Raw genomic sequence first — 23,721 nt, forward strand, 5'->3', positions numbered from 1 at the left:
TTTGGTTCAGTTTTAATACTTTATTATGGATTTTTTGTCTAGTTGATCTGTCTATTCATTACAGTGGGGTATTGCAGTCCCCTTTTATAATTGTATTAATCACAATTGTGATTTTTCACATCTGCAATATTTGCTTTATATAGTTGGGTATGCTGGCATTTGGTATACAGATATTTATGACTATTCTCTCTTCCTCTTGGATTGTTCCCTTTACAAGTATTTAGTGACCTTCTTTTCTCTCTTACTCAGTTTTGGCTTTAACTTCATTTTGTCTGCAAATAGAATAGGTATTCCTGCTTTTTCCGGGTTCTTATCATATAAGAGTATTGTTTTCCATTCTTTGACTTACAGTCGAGACTTTTTTAGTTAAATGTGTTTCTTGTATGGAACACACTGTTGGATCTGGTTTCTTTACCTATTCTGCCAGTCTGTGTCTTTTAATTGGTGAATTGAGACCATTAATGTTGATAGTTATAACTGATATGCACTGACTTAGCCTTGTCATGTTATTTTCCTTTTGTTGACTCCCTTTTTCCCCATTTTTTCTTTTTCCTTCCTTTTTTCCCCAATCTGTTTAATTGTTTGCCTTGCCTGGTGGATTCCTTCTGTAGGGGTTCATGAAACTGTAGTCCTTATTATCCCTTTTTGAATGTCCTTTGAAACTTTTTTGGAGTGCTGGTTTGGTGGTCATATATTTCCACAGTTGTTCTTCATGGAAGTAGCTTAATTCTCCATTAATTTCCAAAGGTAGTTTGTGGGGTATGTTAATCCAGGTTGGGGGTTGTTTCCTTTTAGAGCTTGAAATACTTCACTCCAAGCTCTCCTTGACTTGAGGGTTTGTGCTGAAAAGTCAGTTGTGATTCTGATGGGCTTTCCTTTATAGGCTTTTCCCTAAAAACTTCTAATATTCTATTCTTGGATTGAATTTCTGGAATTTTTACAATATGCCTGGCTGTAGACTTTTGTTATCATGACTAATTGGATTTCTATAGGCCTCACTGAACTGTATTTCAAATTTTTTCCCTACCAGGGAGGTTTCCTGCCAACATGTTTGTGAACAATTTTGTTATCATTTGTGCTATCTTCTTTTTCATTTACTCCAATCAATTTGATGTTATTCTTCTTTGCATCATCTAGCAGCTGCTGGATTGATTTCTATGCTCCCTTGCTATTTTTAAGAAATCCTTGCATCCATGATCAGTCACCACAAGCCTGACTTCTATATTTGAGATTCTGGCCTCATAATGGCTCATTCTGCTATGGATACTTTCAATGGAATTTTTATTCGGCCATAATCTTCTGTCTTATGGATTCCATTTCTTTCCTATGTTGGGCATTCATGGCTTCTATTATTTTCTTAAGCTCTAATTTTTTTATCTGTATCTGCTCTAGAGTCACTAAACATGGTTTTCATTGTGGAAATCTCTGCAGTTATCCAAGAAATTATTACTGACTCCATTTTTTGTAATGCCTCATTCAATTGTTTTGTTGTTCCTACTTCAGAGAGCTAGGTAGGTGTCTTTTGGAATGTCTGACTTCACTAGCTCCCAGATTTGCCTGCAGTGAACTGAATGTTTGGGGTTGAGTCTTGTTTTAAGTTTCTTTCTCTCTCTCTCTCTCTCTCTCTCTCTCTCTCTCTCTCTCTCTCTCTCTCTCCCCTGCCTTATTCATCACTGAAATTTCTCTCTTCACTCTCCCCGTGGGCTTCAATTCCTGCTTCAGATCCTTCCTGTGTCTAGGGGCCACTTCCCTGCTTCTTGTCTTCCTCACATTGCTATATTCCAGTGTTTAGACAGCAACTCTCAGGGAGACTCTTTCTCTGTTACTTACCACTTGATCATCTTCCCAAAAGTCCCCCCCAGTGCTTAATACTTGATCGCCCTCAATAGATTGTGAGCTGTTTGAAGAACAACACCTTCCTTATTCTAGGAGCCGCAGCATCAACACAGTAACTGAAACATGGGCCTCATGGTCAGCATTAATGACTGAATGAAACAGTTTGCTCTCTCGAACAGCCCCACTCACCTGGTCACAGTCACTGGGTAGGAAGCTCATGGCGGTGGCCAGCTTGCCCTGGGAAGCCAGGAAGTTGGCATACTGGGTGAGCTTGTTGGTTGTGATAGGGCCTGGGATCACCCTGCCAGAACCCTGCAGTAGCACCAAGCTCCTGTTCAAGACCATAACCTTCTCCATCAGGTCCTATAAAGATGACAATATGAGGGTAGTCAGACTCTTCAAAGCACATCTTGCTCCTAAGACCAGGAAGTTCACTAGTACTACTACCTACTACTGGCAGAGAAGAGGGCACCTGGAAAAAGCAGTAGGTGATGATATACGAGCAGGACACAGAAGAGCTGAGCAGCCTCACCTCCTATGTGGCTAATACTGGGTGTGAATGGACCCACTGGATCGTAGATTCTTACAGATCTCTATCTCTTCTTTTTGCTTTCTCTAACTTTTCTGTTGGTACAGTAGCAGCCACAGACTCTCTTATATTGTTTCATGTGTGACTTTTGTTTCCTTATAAGTCTGTGACCTTGACCTTCTCTGGTCACCCCCAGAGCACTAATTACAGCTTAGATCCATAGAACTTTTCTTAGAAACTAATATAAAAGGTAGGCACACAACTATCCAAATATAGAATAAACTTATATAACTAAACCTGAAATGGAAAAAATTGACAACAGTTAGTAGCCAAACACCTGCTGCTCAGTCTTTGCTGAGGGAAGAGGCAGTATTTTACTCTTAGGAAAAGATTCCAAATGCTGAGGATCCTCTGTTCCTGCCTGACACGTTGGCAGAAGACTCACCTCTGATATCTCTGCACACCTGTACCACTAATCTCTCCCAAGAGCCTGCTATGGAGGAGCCAGACCTACCTACAGAAGAGGTACCTGCAAAGCCAAAGGGGATGAGGCCTGGTGGCATCTTGCCCAGCTCTCTACCAGCTGCTCCACGTTCCCTGAGCACACATAACAGAGTCTGGCTTCAGAAATTAGTGCCCTGCCGCCCTCCTGTTCCATGCGAGTTCCCAGCATGCCTGTAGAGAGATGCAGACTTCATTAATGGCACAGCTTTCTTAAGCTGCTCCTCCTTTCCTTGTTTGGAAACAGGTGGAGGACCATGAACTATGGGATAAGTAATCATAATGACTTTAAAACACACTGAGGCTAATCCTGCTCTACAATGAAGGACAAAGCTCCTTCACCAAGATGTGATGCAGAAAAGTAAACACAGCAATACACAATCCCTTCTGAGAGCAGATGCACACATTGTAATCCTCTTTTCCCAGGTGAGCTGATCCTAGCCCTCACAGCAAGGCCTGGCCTCCCAAAGCTCAGGCTGCCCTTTGCTTCCACCTCGAGTGTCCATGACTCCATGCTAGAGTCACATCACTCCATTGCAGAGTCTAGGTCATACCTACCACAAAGCTCAGCAAATTTCTCCGGCTCTGAGTATGTCAGGAGCAAGGCCAGTGCCTCTCTCCAGTTCTTTAGGCTGCATGTATACACCAGTTCCTTCCACTTCTTCTGTACAACACAGGAGAGAAGCTGTAATGAGCCAAGAGGGAAAGTGAACCTCAGCTATCTATTTAATAATGTAGCAGGAGTCACAGGGATGTGCTAAGAAAGTTGCTCATAAGTAGACCCCTTCTTAGACCACTGAGTAGGGCCAGCAGGGAGGGAGGGTGGTTAAGAGTAAAAAGAGGGAGACGGCAGATTAATATCAGTCCCAAGGGTGGCTGGGCCTACCAAGGTCCAAGTAATCCTCTCCCCACTCCTCTGCAAAATGGGCAGTTACCGAGGAGAGCTTGGTTCTTCTCTTGGCAAAGTAGCACTCCTGTGTCCGCTTCAGCAGATCTGTGCCCCCAGCCTGAGCCAGAATGACAGCATCAGCAAAGCGCTCTTCCTTCAGACATAGCTCCACAGCAGGACCCAGTTCCCCCAGCAGCAGGGCCTGGCTCAGGATTCCATCTGTGTCTGTGGGCAGAGGCAGCCTCTCTACATTAGCTTACCTCAGATTCTTGCTTCCTGTCCCTGCAGCCCCTCTATATCTTATATAACTCAGCCTTCCTGGCTCCTTACCTTCAAGTTTCATTCCTTAGCAATAAAACACAGAGGGATGTCCCAGGGGTAATCAGGTTGAGCAGTAACTCTCTGAAGGCAGGACTCAAGATAAGGGCGAAAACTTGTAGTGATATCATGGATATAGTATGTGCTTGCTCAGTAGAGGTAGGGTCACATGGAGACACAGGATAGGAAAAAATACCCTGGTAAAAAGCCTTCCAAGAAAGGACCCACTGAGGAAAATCATAAGCAAAAGAGAGCTTTAACTAGTATAGATCCCACACTATTGGAAATGGTGGAGAGGCAGACAGGCAGAAGAAGTGAGACTGTCTCAAGTCCCAGAACTCTGGGGCCACTGTTCCCAGGCAGATAATTTCTCTCACTTAGGGCCTACAAACCTTCTGTGACAGGGATCTCCCACAGAGTCATGTTCTGAGGAATAAGCTCATCAAAGAAGGCTGAGGATGAAGAGTCTTCCTCTCCCATGTGTTTGGAGACCTATATAAGGAATGACGGATGTGATTACGTAGTAAATGACCCAGAATAGAAAAAGATAGCTTAGCATTTCCCTACCACCAACTCAGCTCTACCATCCAGCTATTAGTGGATAAAACTAAAAGAGTAACCAAGAAAGACTTGGGAAAGGCCCCAGTTCATGCTGTAGGCACAGTCCCACTTTAGACAAATTTTATTATCTCTGAAGCACAGACCCATGTCCCTCTTGGACCCCAGGACAGCTGTGTCCTCCTTCTGAGCTCTTCTCTATAATCCCATAGTCTTTCCACTGCCTGAACAGTCATTTCCCTCGTGTAGCATATAGGTGCGTCACAGCAGCCCAAAAGTTTAGACTCTGTCCTACTCTGGCTTCAAGAGAGTGAGAGGTGTAAAGCCTTCTACAGAAGCTGAGTATTTACTGACAGGTAAGCCAAGAGAGCAAGGCAGGCTGCCTGCACTATCCTGCATCAGGTTGCCTGTGCTCTCACCATACCTGGCTACAGAAGGCCTGGCAGCCATCGTTGTTGAGGGCGTCTCCCTGGGGCTGAGGGTTCTCCACTGACCCCAAGCCACTCTTCAGCTGTCTGGCCACCTGCAGGGAGAGACCTATGAGTACTGCTCTCCCAGAAAAAGCTCAAATAAGCCTTATGCTCTCTTCCATCTCCACATGCCACCAACTACTTTCCAAGGAAAAGGCCTAACTCCCAGAGGTAAAATGTTTATATGTGCACAAGACCCAGGAAGAGGTATTCTGAGATGGTTTCAAGGAGAATATCTCGAGCCAGAGATTTAGCTCAATGGCATAAGTGCCTGCCTGGCAAGCGTGAAGTAGTGAGTTCAATCCCTAGTACTGAAAATAAAAAAAAGAAGATTCTCTCATTCTCTATAGCACATCCACATGTCAGATAGTAAAAGCAGCTTACCTTCTTCTGAAGCTCATCTTTATTGTACCCTAACAGCTTCAGAAATTTTATTCTGGAGTCTTCCTCTAAAGTCACCTAAGAAACCAGAAAATACAGAGACATCTCCATTAAACGACTGTAAGTGACCCTCTCCTGAACACATTGGAGTACTGTATCAGTGTACTCTCACATATGAGCTAGGTGCTATAAAAAGTGTCCCCCGTGGGCAATTTAGTAAGACCCTGTCTTAAAATAAAACATCAAAAAGGGGCTGGGGAATGTAGCCCAGTGCAAAACCAAAGGTCCGGTCTATAGTACACCAGTGCAGTCAGAGGCAATGCTCCTTCTTCAATTTGATTTATTGGTGGGAAGTGGGCAGTCTAAATATCCTCTGCATTTTATATATGAAAACTGGAGCTTCAGTTGACTGTCTCACTGCTAGTGAGATAGATAGGAGTAAAATGTCAGCTGTTTCAAAGCAACACTGCTTGTGATTAGGCTGCACCTGGCCTGGAACTATGTAAACTATAAATAACTGATGTGGATGTCATACTCAGAGTTTTGCTGGTTGTAATGACTCTTGTTACTGGACATGTGTCCTCTGCAGGGACTCTGGAAACTATGCTGTTGGAGCTGGCACAGAGATACTGGCTCTTGTGGACAACCAGATTCTAAGCCAGAGCACCTTACGTTCATCTCCCTACATCCTAGCTAACATTGGGGCAGCTCAAGAAGTAAACTCTGAAATGCAGCAGACTACTGAAAGGACCCCTTGACACTGCGCTACTGATAACCACGCCCCATAACTGCTGAGGAGACGGGGGCCAAGTACAGCCTACAGTAGTCTTGTGAGTTGAAAAGATGCACAGTAGAAGCTGCACAGACAAGAATAAACAAAGTCAGCTTCTTACTTAGTGAGAATAATGAGAACCAAGAAATCTTGAAACTTTCATCCAACCTAGGTGAGGTGGCCTGGGCACTTTATTCTGTGCTGAACCACGACCTCTAACTATAATCTTTCAGAGTCTCCCTGGACTTCTTCCTCCAAGGCTTCCCTTAGCAATGCTCCTCCACACACAGCCTCAGAAACCATGATGCGGACAGCTCCTAGAGGGTTTTGAATTCAGGTTCCCCTCTGTCCTACAGACTACCTGCTTTGCTCAGCAGAGTGAAAAGGCTGTCCTTCTGACCATCTCACCATTGCTGGAATATGTATCTCCCTTGAGCCAAAAGCATCATTTCTTACTCTTCTTCCTACATCATGCTCAAATCCTTTTCTCTCTCTGAGAAACGCCTGCCTAAAGTTTTACTACTTCTGAAGCATAGACCAAATCCCTCTCAGAGCCTGAGACAGGCCCTGTCATTTTTGCATTCTTCTCTATAATCCCAAAGAGCTGGACAGTCTTCCCACCCTCTGATCAGTCAGCTACTTCCTTTTCTTTTTTGCAGAGGTCTCATTTGCTCATTTGCTCTGACACAGCATTCCTGATGTCACAAGCAGCTTAGAACCACAGCTCTGCCCCTACAGTGGAGTAGCCCTTACTCTGGGCCCACACACAACTTGCTCTGGGTTACCAAAAACAAATTCAAGGCCTTCTTATGATGATGTGCCATTGCAGCTAAGCCTTTCCTCTATTCTTTTTCTTTCCTTCCTGTCTTCTTCCTTCCCATCATCTTATCTACCCTTTGGCATGACACTGTAAAAGGATTCACCATGGCCCTGGTAAAGGGCAAGAACATCAGCCACAGCAGCAAGAAGGAAAATATCACTTATTCTCCTCATGTTCACAAGTATCTATTGAGCTTCTGGCCAAGGGTGAAGACTCTGTGTCTAGAGGACACAAGGAAGAGCGGCTGGGGGTTAGAGCCTCTGTAATCTGTGTGACTATACATGTCCTGAAGTTGACATGGCTGGAGTTCTGGGATTTAGGGAAACACAGGTAAGCAGTCAGCCTGTAAGCTTCCTACCTTCAGAAACTGCCAGAGCACCTTTTCACTTGCCAGTGAAGCTCGCTGGCTCTGCTTCTTACAATAATTCAGGAGATTTTCTGATCCCAAGGCCTCCTGCAGTTCAGCTGATCGTGTCAGGAATTCAGATTCTGTGGTGACTTGGCTGATGAAGACAAGGCGGGGCCAAGGCTGTGGCACATGCTGGCCAGGAGTGCTGGGAAGGCCGAAGGTAACCAGCTTCCCCCCAAACTGCCAAGAAAAAGTAAAAAGGAAGAAGAGTAAAGGTTATAGCTTCAGGTCAAAAGCTGACATTAACTCAGGATCACAAGAAAGTGACCCAAAGGAAATCAATACAAAGAGCTGAGAAATGGAATAGGCTCAGACATTGGAGAATGTGCATCATACCAAACTCACTTATACATTCCAAAAACCACCACCTGCCAGCGTACCACATAGAACTTGTCTGGTCTCTCCTGTGCCAGTACCTTCATTCGCCTTAGCACTTGGCCCAAACACCTCAACATTATCACAATCTACACTCATTTCAGTCAAGCAAAAATTCTGTTCAGTGGTTCAATGTCTCTTGTCTCTTCAAGGTCCCTCCTATTCCATTCCCAGTGTTAGCACACCTAGATTACCAAAAGAGTGTGCCAGCCTTCGTTTCCTGGGGTTTTTGTTTTTCCTTTCCCTCCTCTAACCTATTGCTTGTGCCACCCAGTTGCTACTCAGGATCTTTAAATGGATTCACAAGCTTCAGGATAGCACTTATACTTGTCTACCTAAAAACCCTAACTGCACAAATCCCACAAAGTCAGCCAAGTCTGTCTTTCCCTGCACTTCTTTCTCCCTGATCATTTATGTAACTGCTCCCCATCCCTAAAATGCCCAGTCATTCTTGCCTCTGTGCTTTGACCTGCACCCCCACCTGCAGTGTCCTTCTGAAAGTTTATGAAAGCTCCTGGCACAAAGGAGAAACCTGAACCATCTCCTTCCTCCAGCAGTTGTCAGCCACAGGAACACATTCACCTCAAGAGACCACCAGGCCCACAGGCACACCCAAATGATAAAATCACAACATCTGGGAGGGTGGGAAGTACACATCAGGGTTTTTTAAATCTTCAGGTCATTCCAGTGTGTAGCACAGGCTGACAAAAACCACCTCAGCTTCTGATTTATATGAGAGTTTTACAAAGTGCTCACATCTTGTCTCATCTGAGGCTCATGACAATTCACTGATGCCAAATAGATATTACTATGTCCATTTTACAGATGTCTTGGTTACTTTTCTCTCATTGCTGTAACAAAACAACCAATGACCAAAAGGAAGGAAGGAAAGGTTTATTTAGCTCATAGTTTATAGAAGTTTCAGTCCATCATCAACTGGCTCCAAGTCAGGTGGTATGGCAGAGGGGCACAGTTCATGGTAGCAGAACAGCAAAAGCAGTAAGAGCAAAGAAGACAGGCAAGCCTCTACTCTCCCTTATATTGTATGTAAGCTGTCTGCCCTAGGGTGGGTCTTTTATACCCACATTTTCTCTGGTGTCTTGGTTACTTTTCTCTCATTGTTGAGACAAAACACCTGATGCTCAAAGTGAAGCAAAGAAAAGTTTACGTAGCTTACAGATTTTTTTGGAGGTTTCAGTCCATACTCAGCTGGCTCCAAGGCAGGGTGGTGTGGCTGAGGGGCAACTGTTCATGGCAACCACAAGTGACAGAAGCAAAAAGGACAAAAAAGGGGAAAGCACGCCTCCTTCTCTCCCTTACACTGTATATCAGTTACCTGCCCCTGGACAGCACAGCACTCACATTGCCAATCCCAGCACTAGACAATGAACCAATCATAAATGCTGGACTCAGTAGCCTCCATGACTGACTGAGGTTTTGGAGGGACATTTAAACAAACCATAACATTTGGTGTTTCTCTTGCACAGGCTGAGGTTGTTTACAAAGTGTCTTAAGTTATTTTTTCTTATTGTTGAGACAAAATACTGGATGCCCAAAGTTAGAGAAGATTTATTTCTTATAGGTTGGAGGTTTTAGTCTGTATTTAGTTTACTCCAGGGCATGATGGCAGGGCAGGGCAGCCGTTTATGATCACCACGAACAACAAGGAGTGAACCAGCAAGAGAGAGAAACACCTTCTTCCTGCCATTACACTACATGTTGGCTCCACTCCTGGGTTGGTGTACCATTCACACCACCAATCCAAGTGCTAGACAACAAACAAATCATGAACGCTAGATTTGCATGATTGCATTTCTAGATTTCTACAATTGCATGAGACTTGGGGCCACCACTGACATAAACCGTGACACAAAGTGAGGACCCTGGCCTGGCGCTGAATCATTTAAACATCTAAACTTCTTAAGCTGACACAATGAATCAACCATTACACCATCCTGGAATGTAAACAGCCTCCATAGGGCATACCCTCTACACCCCAGCATGTAGAACTACTGAGTTACTTAGTTATATTTCTAAACTTCTCAAGTTGACACAATCTATCAACCATTACAGATAAGAACACCCAAAAAAAAGAACATCAAAGTTCTGAGGGGTTACATGTCTTGCTCAAGGTTATCCTGCTTATAAATGATGGAGCTGCAATTAAAAAATGGGCCTCTTGACCTCAGGGTTCTTCACTGCACTACCCTTCCTCCTCTTTTTCTCATAACCTCTTAGTCTTAGCATCTCAATGAAACTGTGGGCTCTAAAAATAAGAACCTCTACTTTTATGCATCTGTTTTCAATTCAAACCTAATATTTAAAGCATTGTACTAGAGTAATGATGGCAAACCTTTTAGAGCTTTCAGCGATAGCAAACAGCTGGCTGTAGCATATATGCCACAGGTTTGCCACCACTGTACTAGAGGCTTCAGGCCTCAGACTAGCAGCAAAAGTATCATCTGAGAACTCAGTGGAAGTCAGAATCTTGAGTGCTACCCCAGAGCAACTATGATCATTATGTGTATGCATATTAAAGTTTGAGAGGCACTATTTTAAGGCTATAAAAATAAACAAAATATGGTACCTATCCTTACAGAGTTTATTACATAGTATGGCCCAGATATGTATAGAAATACAGTATAGACAGAAGATACCAGAATATAAATCTGTGGATTACAGAAGAAGGTTAGTTTTGATAGGATTAAACTCAAGGATCATGGAGGAGATATTATGTAAGTGGGAGACCCTCAAAGCTACAGTAGGATTCAATGAATCAGGAAGGCAAGGTACAAGCAGAAGCAAGACAGTGGAGGAGCTAGTCATGGAATTAAAGGAGTCATGTGTAACTGGAATGTAGGGAACACATAAGAATAAGATGGCAATCAGAACTGGAAAGGTAACCAGAACCCTGTATACACTCAGCCTTGAGTCTACAAAGCAATGGGGGACCCAAGTTGCAGGGGAATGACTGGATAAAAATCTCCATTTGTAGACGTCTAAACCAGTCATTGAAGATAGGCCTGGCAGAGTAGGTAGAGTGCAGGATGGGCAGGAGGAAAGAGAGAGCAGCTAGAGTAACTGTTTGAGAGATGGAGAAGGGCCTGATCTCAGACAAAGGTAGTGGAATGGGTCACCTATGAACTTAGCTTCATGCTGAGCACATGGCAGTTTCACACACACAATCCTACCACACACCCGTGATGCTTACAGCAAAAGAAACACCTGATGGCCTTCGAATCCATCTGGGGGGCTTTTTCAGGGGAGGTATCCGTGATGCTTGGGCCACTTGCTCTGGCACCTGCAGTAGTGGGAGAGGCTGGCCTTTGCTGAAAGAGGAAATCTGAGGAGAAAGGATAGCTACATCACTAGCCTTAAGTGGCAGCTTCACCAGAATTTCACCTACAAAGTCCATTTTGGAAGGAATCCTCAAGACCTAGAAAGGTCAGACTTCCACATTATAAGTGATGGGGTAGTGAGGCACTGGGAATGAGGGTGGGACTCCCATGCAGTAGGCTCCTAGAAAGCCTGCTCCACTCAGAGTCTACAAGGACCACAGGAGAAAGGGAAAGAAAATAGTCCATACTCCTATGACAAAGACCTAAGCATAGAGGCTCAATGTCCCTGAAATGCCTCAGCGAACATCCAGTAAAGGGATCAAGGTGAAGAATCTTGTCATGTCAGAAACTGACATCCTCCCAGGAAGATGAGCCCTGGACTTTCTCCAGCCCTCCAAACCCTAGGGCTCTAGTAGCCCCATTATCCCCCAACACACTTCTTCCCAGGCCATGTGTCCTCCTCTCTCCCCCAAAATACAGGCAGCCCCTTCCCTCCATCACCTTACACTGAGCCATTCAAACCTTATCAGCCTGTCTCATGTGCTGGACTTCCCAGCTCCATTCCATAACGGAGTACAAACTGATCCAGCCATCAAAGGAGGCAGCAGAGAACACTGAAGGGTCTTGAGGGCACCACTGCACATCAAAACACCAGCTGCTCTCTGTGGGTAGTTTATATACCACCTGAGGGAACACAGCCATTAGGAACCACAGAGTCCAGACACCCTGCCCAAGGAAAGGCAATGTAAACACATAGTTAGGGTCCCTCTGCCATCTCATTTCCATTCCACAGGGCCTGAAAACCAGTCATCCTACCTCACTGCTTCCCACGTTCCAGCACAAGATCTGGTTGTCCTTGGCACTGCTGAGTAACAGCTCAGCATCAGCATGGTTCCATGACACTGACAAGATCCCCCTAAGAAGGAACAGAAAGAACAATTAATATTTGCTAAATGTCCACTCTAGTAAAGTGCTTTATGTATCTCTGATAAATCTCAGTGCCCATTGGATGGTCTGATTTCATGACAAATGAAGAAAATGAGGCTTTGAAAAATTAAGTAACTTTCAAGAGCTCCACACCCAGAACTCCAGGGCACTGCAGATTCTGCTTCCATAGGTCACTGCTGAAATGCCTGCTTTTCACCAGTTAGAGCAGGATCATCAATCTGTAGAAAGTACACAAACACCCATCCCTGTGGTACTTTTATTGAAGACCCAACCCTCAAAGTACCTGAGGAGATTTAAGGCATCATGGCCCTTTTGTCGAAAGAACACCTCAAGAGCTACAGCTATAAAGGCAGAGCTGGTCACTGGACCATATGAGCCAAGCTGCTCTGCAGGAGGTCTTGGAGGAGGTGACCTTGTCACTCAATGAGCTTTCCTTCAGATCAGAGCCTAGGGACCCTCCTGGGGGATGCTTACTCTGAGTCCATTGTTACAGACTTGGTCCTCAGAGTACTGCTGAGAGCCACTGAAACCTTTAAGAACTGGGCCTACTGGGAAGTCTCTGATTGTTGAAAATGCTTGGAGAGGACTGTGGAACGCTGATTCTTCCTCATTCTCCCATATTCCAGGACCATGGGATCAATAGTTTGCTCTGCCACAAGTCCCTGCCATGGTGTGCTGCCTCACTGCAGGCCCAAAAGCAGTGATGTTAATCAGTCATGAAATGACACCTCCAAAACCTTGAGCTAAACAAATCTTCTCTCCTTTAAGGTATTGTCTCAGGTATTTTGTTACACTGATGACAAACTGACTAACACAGGAATGATACATGGGCTCAGGTACTTCTTACAACCCCAGCCTCACTCTCTGACAGTAGGTTGAATCACAGACTCTCCTCCATAACTTCACATCTCAGTGAACTCATCTTGGTTCAAATTCGAGCTAGCACTGGCCATGTGTTCACTGCAGTAGGCTAGAAATCAGGATGCTTGGTAGCTAAAGTGAGGCATTTGCTGCCTCTGTGCTGGTCACTTGTATCAAGATGGGGTGGGTTTTGAGATACTACCTGCTGTGGCCATCTAGCACCTGCAGAGGTGAGGAAGCAAAGCGCAAATCCCACAACTGAATCACAGGAAGGCAGTCATCCTCTGAGCACAGCACTAACTGGGTGGCTACATCTGGATGCCAGGCCAGGCCTGAGCAATGCATCTGTGAACAAAACAGATCTCAATGGATGACATACCCTGATTATTTTAGTTATGAACTTCTTCCCAATTGGACTGGGACTACTCTGTGGGCAGATTTTGTATCTCTTCCATGTGACTGGGAAGACTACAGCCATCACTCTTAATAGGAAAACTATTAAGAGGCTAAATCCACATATTCCACAGTGGGAAATGCTCTGCCCTTGGCTGGGCAGAGCAGCTCTGACTGCTTGGCATAAGAAAGGCAGAGTCCAGGCCTGGGCTGTGGCTTCTACTCCTTACCCTATGGCGATGGTCACTGACTTTGATGATAGGCTCATTCTTCCTGAGATCCCACACAACTGCTGTGCCACTGGGGTGAGCAGAAGACAGAATGTGCTGGACTTGCCGGTTCCAAGACAGTGCCCTGATGTCTTCTGAGGGCTGCAGAGACCGGGTAGTAGGACAACTCATCATCCCATGGACCAAGTGACATCTGCTGTTCCACTGCTCCCCACCCTCACAGCAAGCTCAAGAGCACACCTGGGGCTCCCCACACTAGGACATTCTTAGGGAGGTGGGGCTGGATTTTCCCAGGAAGATTCTTTAGGATCCTGGTGTAGACACTGGGGAAAGGCAGGCATGCTTGAGTTTTACTGCTACCCTAAAGTTCTCCTGAAAGCATATAGTCAAGATTTACAGTCCTCTTGTTTAGATAAAGAAAGAGGGACAGAAGGAGAAAAGTGAAAGAGAGAAGGAAACATAAGCTACCAAAGGCCCCCAGATAATGTTAGACAGAAAGAAAAACCAATGCTACTTTCAGAATGAGGTGCTATGAAATTTATAACTAATCTACCACAATACTCTAAGCAGAAGACAGAAAAAGCTATGAAGAAAAAAGTGGGGGAGGGGTCATCAAATGTACAGAAAGGTACATTCAGAAGACACACCAGACCCTGATTGCATGGAAGTCACCCATGCAGATGACCTGGACCTTCGCACACAGAGGACAAGAGTCTTCCCTGAGCCCAGGGCTATAACCACACTGTGATAGCAGCACTCCAATTTGTTTCTCAGTGTCCTTTGTTTTCCCTCCCCTTTATCTTCCTCCCAGAAACTCAGGATGAGTAAGGAGTGCAAACTGATACTCAGCACACAGCCCAGCCATACTCCCTGTCCCAGTTCTCATCTGGCTAGTAGCATGTTAGTCTGTGAATTTTTTTTTTCTTTTTCCTTTTTATCAGTACCAGGGATCAAACTCATGACTGCCTGCTTGCAAGGCAGGGGCTTATGCCGCTGAGCTAAATCCCCAGCCCCAGTCTGTGAAATTTTATTGCCCTCTGGCAGTGAACCCTGAAATCTCTTGTTCTCTGGCTCGCTCTGGAATTCAAGACTGGGTCTGGGAAAATCAGCTGTACACCCTAAGCAACAGCCAAGTTGAGGGAAGAGCAGTCACCTGTAACTTGGATCCTAGCGTCATTGGAACACTCAGATTACTCAAATCCCAGATGAAGATTTCAGCATCACTGGCCCCGGAGGCCAGGAGGTTGCCCTGTATGAATAAAAGGCACTTGGAGACACACTATCCTGGAGAGAGGGGTCATCAGGAAGAAGGCAAAGAGGCCTGCATGTGGGTTATCCAAAGTCCCCCCAGAGCTTGGAAAAGTTCAGAGGCCACAAGGGAGTGCTTCCATTGCGGACCTGCTGCTCGCTGTCTGGTTGTACCTGATCAACTAAAATGCAGTACCTGGAAAGGATTGAAGTCAAGGGCTCTCACAGCCCCTGTGTGCTTCTGTATCTCAGAAATCACAGGCTCCTTTCCTGAGGACAGGATGTGAGTCACATTGTACAGAGTAAGCATGCCACTATCCCCGCCGCCTGCAATAACCCCGGAGCTTTCCAGAAGGCCACTGCCAAGGCTCCCCCAAGTCAGCTTGTGAAACCTACAAAGAGGGGTAATTGGCATCAGTACAATCTTAGGTCCATGTCACAAGCAGAGGGTAGGTATATTTGTCAGCCTCTGCCATCAGGTAAGCATCCCAACCCACACTGCAACCTGCCTGTCACAATTCCCCAGGCAGAAAGGGAGGTCTCCTTTCCCTGGTCCTGTCCTTCCCAAAAGGAATAGTCAGTAGCATTATATGAGAAGTCAGGAAGCTGTTTTCAATGTTTTTTAACTGGGTTACAGGGGACCTGTGATCACTGACAGGCTTTTCCCACACAAACTATGCTGAGTCATTATGGCACTGGTACAAAATGGCGAAGGAGCCAACAACAATACCTTTATTGATCTCCTTCTTCTTCTTCCCTCGCCCAGGATAAACTTCCTTCCTCCCAATCCCATGCATGCCAAAGTGATGCCCAACTTGATACCTATGTAACTTCCCCATCCATCTGCAAACTCCTCCCCTAACCAGCAATGATTAAAGTCCCCGCACTCCTTTGTTACTGTAGAGGGTGTGTGCCCCCCTTCTTCAACTCTTCTCTGCCCCTATTAAGGGCCTCTTTTCCTTCTTTCTCCTTTCTTTCTCTATCTCACCAATAGACCAAATTAATCACTACTTCAAACAGTTAACATTCACAAGTCAAACAGGTAATAATAAACAGCCTCTGCTTCCTAACAACACTCATTCTGAGTGCTTTCCAAGTACTAGCTGATTTCATATTTCAATAACTCTCTAAGATATTACTGTTGTCCCCATTGCTATCTAAGGAAGCTGTAGCTCGCAGAAGATGCAAAATTTTTACATACAGAGCTACTAATTTCATCCTCATTTTAGAGTTGTGAATTGGGTGGCCAGACCAGTCTTATTTCAGAGCCTGAACTCTTTACATCTTAAAATACTGCCTCCCACTGAAAAGACCCACGCTCTCTTGTAATGATTAAAAAGCAGGCTCCCTAGGCAAGCAACTACTATCCCCTTCTCTCTCAAGCTGGAAAGAGAGAAAAAATAAGTGGGACTTCCCTGCCACATATCTCTTCCATGTGGCTGCTGCGGGCCAGCCCTAGAGATGGAGAGACACACATGATAAAAGCCCCAATTGGGAAGCTGGCTTTCTGAGAGTGCATTAAAAAAAAATACTGGGGCCAGGGATTTAGCTCAGTGCCTGCCTGGGAAATATGAGGGTCTAAGTTTGATTCCCAGTACTCAAAAATAAATAATTAAATTAAACTAAAACAAAATAAAGACTGACCCCAGATCCCCGAAGGGAGTGTGTGAGCTCCCTGAAGCCTGACAGTGGGAATCTGTCTCCCATTGCACAGCTGCTAGCTATGGGTATTTCCACATCCCTTCGGAGAAGGCAAATTTCACAGCACATGATGTCACAAGGTCCCTAGGTATAGTGAGATACTTTCACACACTGGAAACAACAAAGAACCTGAGCAGGGTGACCAAGCAAGAACCTGACTGTTAGGCATTCAAGCAGAGCCACCCTGGCGGATCTGCAAGCTAAGCCAGTCAGAGGACGGCCAGCAACTGAAGGGGAAGGACAGCTAGCTATGGTAGCTCCAAGGCTATGTGGGAACAGCAGCTTTTGAAAGTTGTACTGATCTGTCATGCGGCAGAAGAACATGTCTATACTGGCTCAAGAAGTTGCCTTTTCGTTCAGGGTGACAGCAGAGGACAAGCCATCTAAGTAAGGAGAGAAGCCCATAACAGGTCACAGGAACCAGAGGAGAAAACAGCCAGAAAAGACATTCACAAGAATGGAGAGGTCGGCTGACCTCAGTATAGCCAGAGCACATGACATGTGCTCTGAGCCCTCAAGGGGGAGTCAGCAAGGAGTGAGAGATGGGAGCAGTTACATCACAGGGCTGAGCTGCAGAACGCCAGGTGTGATGAAACGGTTGTCTTTCTACGCAAGTGTAGGAAATGCATTCTGTTACTCATCACCTGCCTCATAAGGGGAGGTTGGCAACTGCAGAAGCTGCAACAGGAAGCACCTACAAAGTGGGAGCACTGAACTGAGTTAAACAAGGAAGGAGACAGGCTTTGTCAGTATTCTCGATCTTAGAACAAAATCCCAAACACCTGCAACCCTAAGGAGCAGAGGCTTATTTGGGCTCACATTTCAGTCCACAGTCAGCTGGTTCCACTGCAGTATGACACAGCAGAGTAAAAGCTGCTCACTCGTGGGGCCAGGAAGCAGGACTCAAAGGAAGAGCCAAGAAGGCAGAAGGACCCTGCCAGGCCACACCCCAGGGCCTCCTCTTCCAGCCAGAACCCCACCTCCATCAGCCACGACCCAGTTACCTCCCAAACACACCAGGCTCTGAGGGCCATTTTTGACCCAAAACCAGGAAAGACTTATCACTCCATGGGCTCAAAAGTGTCAACCAGGGACTGGGGATTTAGCTCAGTGGCATAAGCACCTGCCTTGCAAGCAGACAATCGTGAGTTCAATCCCCAGTACCGATAAAAAAAAAAAAAAAAAAAAGTGTCAACCATTTCTGGCCTGCCAATGGACAAAAAATGAGAGACAACCATTGGGGGCACAGGAAGAGGGAAGTAACATGAAACTAAGTGGACAAAGGATGTACCTAAGTGAAGGGCATGTGACTGTTCATTATGGTCTTTCATAATCTTTCACAGTTTTCTTTTTGTGTCTGTGTATGGCATTGGGAGATCAAATCCAGGGGTTTTCTACCACTGAGGTATATCCCCAATCCTTTTTCAAAAATTATTTTTTGAGAGAAAGTCTTGCTAAATTGTTCAGACAGGGCTTGAATTTGCAATCCTCTTACCACCGTCTCCCAGAGTGCTAGAATTACAGATGTAATTGCACCACTGGGTGCACCACTGTACCCAGTTTTTGTTGTGCTATATTAACCATAATTTTTAAAAATTCAAACTTAAGCTGGGTGACACATGTCTATGTTCTCAGCACTGCAGGAGACTGATGCAGGAGGATGGAAAGTTCAAGTCTGTCCTAGGAAATTTAGAGACCCATTAGGACTTCAACTCGAAAAAGAGTTAAGACATACAGCTCAGTGGAAAGGCCCTGGGTTCAAGCCCCAGTACCACACACACAAAACGAGAACCTTTATCCTAAAAATAGGGGCAGAGAAATTTAAGGATGAGGTATAGAAAAAAGAGTTAAGAGTTTGTTTAGGGTAGAAATTCTCTGTGCGTATGTGTAGTTTTTTTTTTTTTTCTTTTTTCTTTTTATCCATAATGGGGATTGAACTCACGACTGCCTGCTTGCAAGGCAGGCACTTACGCCGCCGAGCTAAATCCCCAGCAATTTTTGAGACAGGGACTCACTATAATTCAGGTTAACCTTGGACTCACTCTGCAGACCAAGCTGGATTTGAACTCATGGCCATCTTCCTACTTCAGCTTCCCGAGTACTGAGGCTACAAGCACACCTCACCATGCTTGGCAGGAATTATTTTAAACATGAGAGTACAGGTGGAATTCTTTGCTAGAGAGGTTTCAAGGATAATGATGGCAGCAACAGAGACAATGGCACCATGGAATAACGATTGGGAAAATGGCAAGCAGTGGGAAGGGGATGATTTTGATAAGCACACATAGTTAATAATGAAGAGACGTAGGAAGGGGTTAAAAGAAAAACAAAGGAAAAGACCTGAAACTACACAGAAAAAGAGAGGACTAAATATAAAACCTGAATTTGTGTCTCAGCAGGTTCTTAGAAATCATTTTCTATGACTTCTTCATACATGTGAAAACCTAAAACTTAACTTACACAGAGCCACAGATCTACCAGCTAACAGTATACTTAACACAACAGAAAATTCAAAGAAATGGAAACCACTGCAAAATAAGGGATGCTATTACAAAACAACCCATGGACTCAAAAACAAGCAAACCATAACCAACCTTTATCATTAGGTTAAATCATGAAAAGAAAAGCAAAGGCTTCTGCTTAAAAATTTAATCTCTCAGAGGCACCAAGAAAGACACAAAAGGTCCATCCATCCTCTGCTGGAAAGAAGGCTACCTTCTAGACCAGTTATCTCTAAAGTAGGATAAACAGGATCACTCAGCAGACTCTAAGAAAAACAGGGATATATTGAATTTGAAAATTTGTAGAAAATATACTTCAGGGCAGAGATATAGCTGCCACAAAACACAAGCACAAAGTCAACTCCTGGTACAAAAAAAAAAAAAGAGAGAAAAAGAAAGAAAGAAAGATACTTTATAAATAATATAGTAATATATGTGTATTGTTTATATTGAATATATAATAAAATATTCATATTTTGTCTAATGATGCAAATATCTATAATTGCTTCAGACTAAATTCCATCTTTAAAAAATATTTTAAAAGGCAGTGGAAAGACGGAAGCTTTGGACTGAAGTTTCAGTTCACTCCTACGTAAAATGGAAACAGCGGTATGTGTCACTTAAGCTTATTTTGAGGAATAAATAAAATGTGCATGGCCCTGAGCATAGTGTCTGACATATACGCATAACTGTTCACTACACCAGAGGACCTGGACTACCAAGGTTTATGAAATCTCCTAGCTTTTTCTGCTAACAAGAGAATCAACAACCCTGTTTTCATTGCTATTACACACCAAAATCCACAGGTACCCAGCCTGCCAGAGCCATGAACTCCATGAGTACCCAAATAATGCCTAACAGCAATGAGGAGAGGATCATTTGTTACTCTCATTGTTGGCAGAAAGGTGATACAGTGTAAGGTCACTAGCTTCACTTTATTCAGGGAGGAGAGTGAAGGGAGGCAGGAGGTAACATCTCTAGGTACAAAGGGAGATGGAATACTTGTTGGTTCCAGCTCGAGCAAGGTATCTCTATCACACAGCCTCAGATGGTGTTACTGCTATTGACTAGAAAGGTGGGGCAAGTTAATTTTTAAGTCCTTTTGCAAAATAAGGTCAAAATTAACTTGTTTCCTATTTGGTGGAGCTCCTTCTCCTCTCACATGCTGCCTCCTGTACACACTATTTCCAGGATTCCTCATCAGCACCTTCCACAAGTTCTGTCCTATACACCCATTAACAGTCCAGACAGTACCTGCTTGAAGCAGAAAGGACTCCTTTGTGTTTCAAGTCCAGAGAAGGGTCCCTGAAATCAACCTCAAAGATTTCCAATGTGCCATTTGTGCTAAAAGAGGCATCCAGCTGCTGGGCAGATGTTCCTAGGCACAAGAAAAAGTCAAGAAACAGCACATGATCAACAATAGATGCAGGATAAATGGGTTAGAAAGTGAAGAGTGAGAAGAGAATTGAGGATACTTCTCTCTTTCTCAAAGGGCAACTCCAAGAGAGGGAGGGGGAGAGAGAAAAAGGGAGGGGAAACGGGTGACAGAGAAAGAGGAAGGGAGAAGATCCCTAGATTTGAACCATAGTCCAAGATGGTTCCCATATACCTAAAACTCACTATCCCCTAGTTTATATTGTGAACTGTTACTATTTCCTATGGTCCAAATGATTTGATGCTCAATAAAGAATTTTAGCTAAGTTATCCCTCAACCTATGCAGATCTAGTATCACCATACCTGTGGCCAGACACACAGGGTACTGGCTGGCTGGGCTCCACACTTGAACAGCTGGCTGCTTAAGTTCCTTCAGCTTCATGGTCTGTCCTGTAGGTGGCAGAAAACTGACATGCCTCTCAGCCCCACTGAAAAACTAGCAAGCCTATGGATCAGATCCAGAAAATCATCTGTGGACATGAGATCTTGTTTTTCTTTCTCTACCACAAGGCAGGGTATTTCAGGACAACACAAGACTGACAAGTACAAGATACCTAAGGACTGTTCATTTACTGAGACCTAATTCTTTAAACCCCAAACAATATTTAACCGCAATGATTGCCTCAGGCCCAAAAGATGAGAACCATCAAGCCAGATCATATCTCAGTGATTCTATCCATTTCCTTGACTTTAAATACTGCCCATATGCAGACAATCCCCGTGTTTGTAACCCTAACACGAATCTGTCATCTGAGCACTGTTATTACTTTTTTCTGAGCACCAAATTCTTATATGTACTTGTTAACTAAGTAGTTCTTTTTGGATATAACAAAGTTTCCTGTTAGTCTGTCTAAATTGGAATTATCTATTCCAACATCTCTTCCCATGCTATTCTGTTTTCCCTTCATCTTTTTTCACCTTGGTAAATCAGCCCATAAACCTGAATAATCCTTGTTATATCCTTCTCTGTCATTAACCTCTTCTAATTTATCACTTAATCTTCCTAATTTTGTCTCCTTTTGTCTACTTATCTTTAACTACATTGCCACCAGCAGTGTAGGTACTAGAACATCTCACCCGGATTCTTGCAATAGTCTCCAACTGGGTTGTCTCTTTGCTACTCATGCCATCCTCCAATTTACTCTCTACATTAAAGCAAGAGTTAAGTTCTAAAATAAAGAACAGATTGTGGCATTCAATGCACAAAATATTTCAATACCCCAGAACAAAATTAGAGCTCAGCTTACAGTACAGCTTTTGCAAATTATATGGGGGTGGGGGAAATAGTAAGTACAAGAAAAAATTGAAAGAAAAAATGTAAACAAAGCTTGAAAGAGGGGTTGGAGGGGAAAGAAAAGGGAATAAAAGCAGCAGCAAGATGTACAATGTACAGGTACAAATTCCCTAAATTGAATGTTATCACTATGTATATCTAAAATATACCCACAAAGTAAGTCTATAAAAATTACATTTCCTACACTCTCAATACTCTCCCTTTCACTTTCTGTATGACTGGCTCTTTATTACATCTTTCTGGGCTCAAGATCTGACTTCTTCAAGAGGTGACTCACTCAGAAAACCTCAATTCTTTTTGTCTAGCAACTTATATGTGTTTACATTTACATTGTTGGTCTCTGGCACTAATATGTAAACTCTGCTTTGTTTTACCATAACACCGGCCCGCTCTGGGGCTGGCGCTCAAGTACCACACTTGAGAAACAGTCTCTGATCACTGCACACTACGCAGTCACCAGTGCCACCTGCCGGTCACTGCCATTTAATGTTTCTTAGGAGACTTCCAATATCGAAAACAGATGCGGCACACAGCAACTGTGCATTGGACTTGCAGGTCTGTGTTTCTCTCAATGGTTCTCTACATTAAGCACTACTTCTACCCCTGCTCTGCTGAGAGGACAACCGGCCAGGTCGAGCCACAGGCCGGCAGGACCCCCCTGGAGTGTGTCACATGCTTGCAGTCTGGGGCAGAATACTGGGCCAAATACTCTGCTGGGGGGGGGGGGGGCACTCAGCACACGGTCAGTCGGGGCACTGTCCCGGAGCTCAGGGTGGTAGCTGGCGATCCCACGCCGGCGCTCGTGGAAAGAAGCGGCGACCCGGGGCCCTCAAGGCTTCGCCCAGACCCTGACCTAGCAGAACCCACCTGCGCGCCCAGCTGGGACTCCGGGAGCTGTGGACGGTGGCTGCCGAGGTCCAAACTACTTCTGTCCCATTAGGAATAGTCTATACAGAACGCTCCCGAGGACGGTGAGACCACAGCTTTTACTCCGGGGGCCTCCCTTACCTACACCTTTGCACAGTCCTGACAGAGTCAGCTCCTAGACCAGTAGATTTATTCACGTGAGCCAGGCTGCCGGACTAACCCCTACAAAGGGAAACTACTAATCTTATTCACTATCTAGCTGTTAAAGCACAGAAGGCAGCCCTGGCACTGGGGCTCTCAGTGGACTCTCCTTCCTTAGAAAGGTAAAAAGCTCTAGGCAAACAGCAGAGGGCAATGCACCTGCACCAGAGCTAGGCCCTAACCCGGACTCCACACTGCAGGCCTTCTTCAGGGCTACAGGTATGTGGAAAGCAACTGCATTGGACCAGGAGCACCCTGGATTTTGGCACCCCATTGCTGTTTCTGCCAGCAGCGAGGGGCCCAACCCACTGAGGCACACTGGTATTTTCCACACCTGGAGTGAAACAAGGCAGAGGTCCAAACAGTCGTTAGAATACCTATTTGATTCTGCACGTTATTGAAAATCATCAGTATGGATGCGAAAAGGTAATGATTCTATTTTGTATCTAACAACATGCAAGCCCTTCAAGACAGCAGAACTTGCTAGAGGCAGGGACTCAAATTAGGAGACTAATAGAACCCGGGAGATGAAAGCTTGGAGTGAAGGGTGTGGTTATGAATAAAAGCTGCACAAACTCTTGTGACTGATAAAGGAATTCAAGATCATTATGCCTGCAAGGTAGGAGCCTGAAAAAATACTGCTGCTAGTGGTGGAGCTCCAGAACTTGAGGATGTGGGGAGGGGATGTGAAAATAACACTTTTTTTTGTTAAGGCCTTATGTTATTTCCATATAAATACGTTTTGTAAGCAGCTAAAGTCCTTGGTCCAAGTCTCACCCAATGTATGAACACAGTAGACGGCAATCCCGTCTGATGTGACTCCAAAGCTGAAGCCCTGGTTAACTG

The 23,721-nt window shown here is 44.7% G+C and overlaps 1 protein-coding gene across 6 annotated transcripts in view; it reads right to left on the reverse strand.

The window, feature by feature from the left end:
- Sec31b (SEC31 homolog B, COPII coat complex component) overlaps nt 1–23,721 on the reverse strand; it is a 46,954-nt gene that overhangs the window by 22,350 nt on the left and 883 nt on the right. The window contains exons 1-18 of one of the 6 annotated variants that reach the window (XM_013158443.3): nt 22,675–23,711; nt 20,817–20,903; nt 20,333–20,456; nt 15,073–15,268; nt 14,782–14,877; nt 13,629–13,769; nt 13,208–13,350; nt 12,013–12,112; nt 11,719–11,880; nt 11,070–11,201; nt 7,433–7,663; nt 5,486–5,560; nt 5,056–5,154; nt 4,466–4,565; nt 3,802–3,980; nt 3,425–3,551; nt 2,895–3,040; nt 2,026–2,199 (exon numbers count right to left, since the gene is read on the reverse strand). In XM_013158443.3, the coding sequence (XP_013013897.1) occupies nt 2,026–2,199; nt 2,895–3,040; nt 3,425–3,551; nt 3,802–3,980; nt 4,466–4,565; nt 5,056–5,154; nt 5,486–5,560; nt 7,433–7,663; nt 11,070–11,201; nt 11,719–11,880; nt 12,013–12,112; nt 13,208–13,350; nt 13,629–13,769; nt 14,782–14,877; nt 15,073–15,268; nt 20,333–20,456; nt 20,817–20,895 (2,304 nt within the window). In that variant the 5' untranslated portion in view covers nt 20,896–20,903; nt 22,675–23,711. The other 5 variants (XM_063243934.1, XR_010045823.1, XM_063243933.1 and 2 more) reach the window with 5 other exon arrangements.

Source organism: Cavia porcellus, unplaced genomic scaffold (genome assembly GCF_034190915.1).
Source record: "Cavia porcellus strain 051 isolate PalLab524CR breed Dunkin Hartley unplaced genomic scaffold, mCavPor4.1 scaffold_2, whole genome shotgun sequence".
Lineage (NCBI taxonomy): Eukaryota > Metazoa > Chordata > Mammalia > Rodentia > Caviidae > Cavia > Cavia porcellus.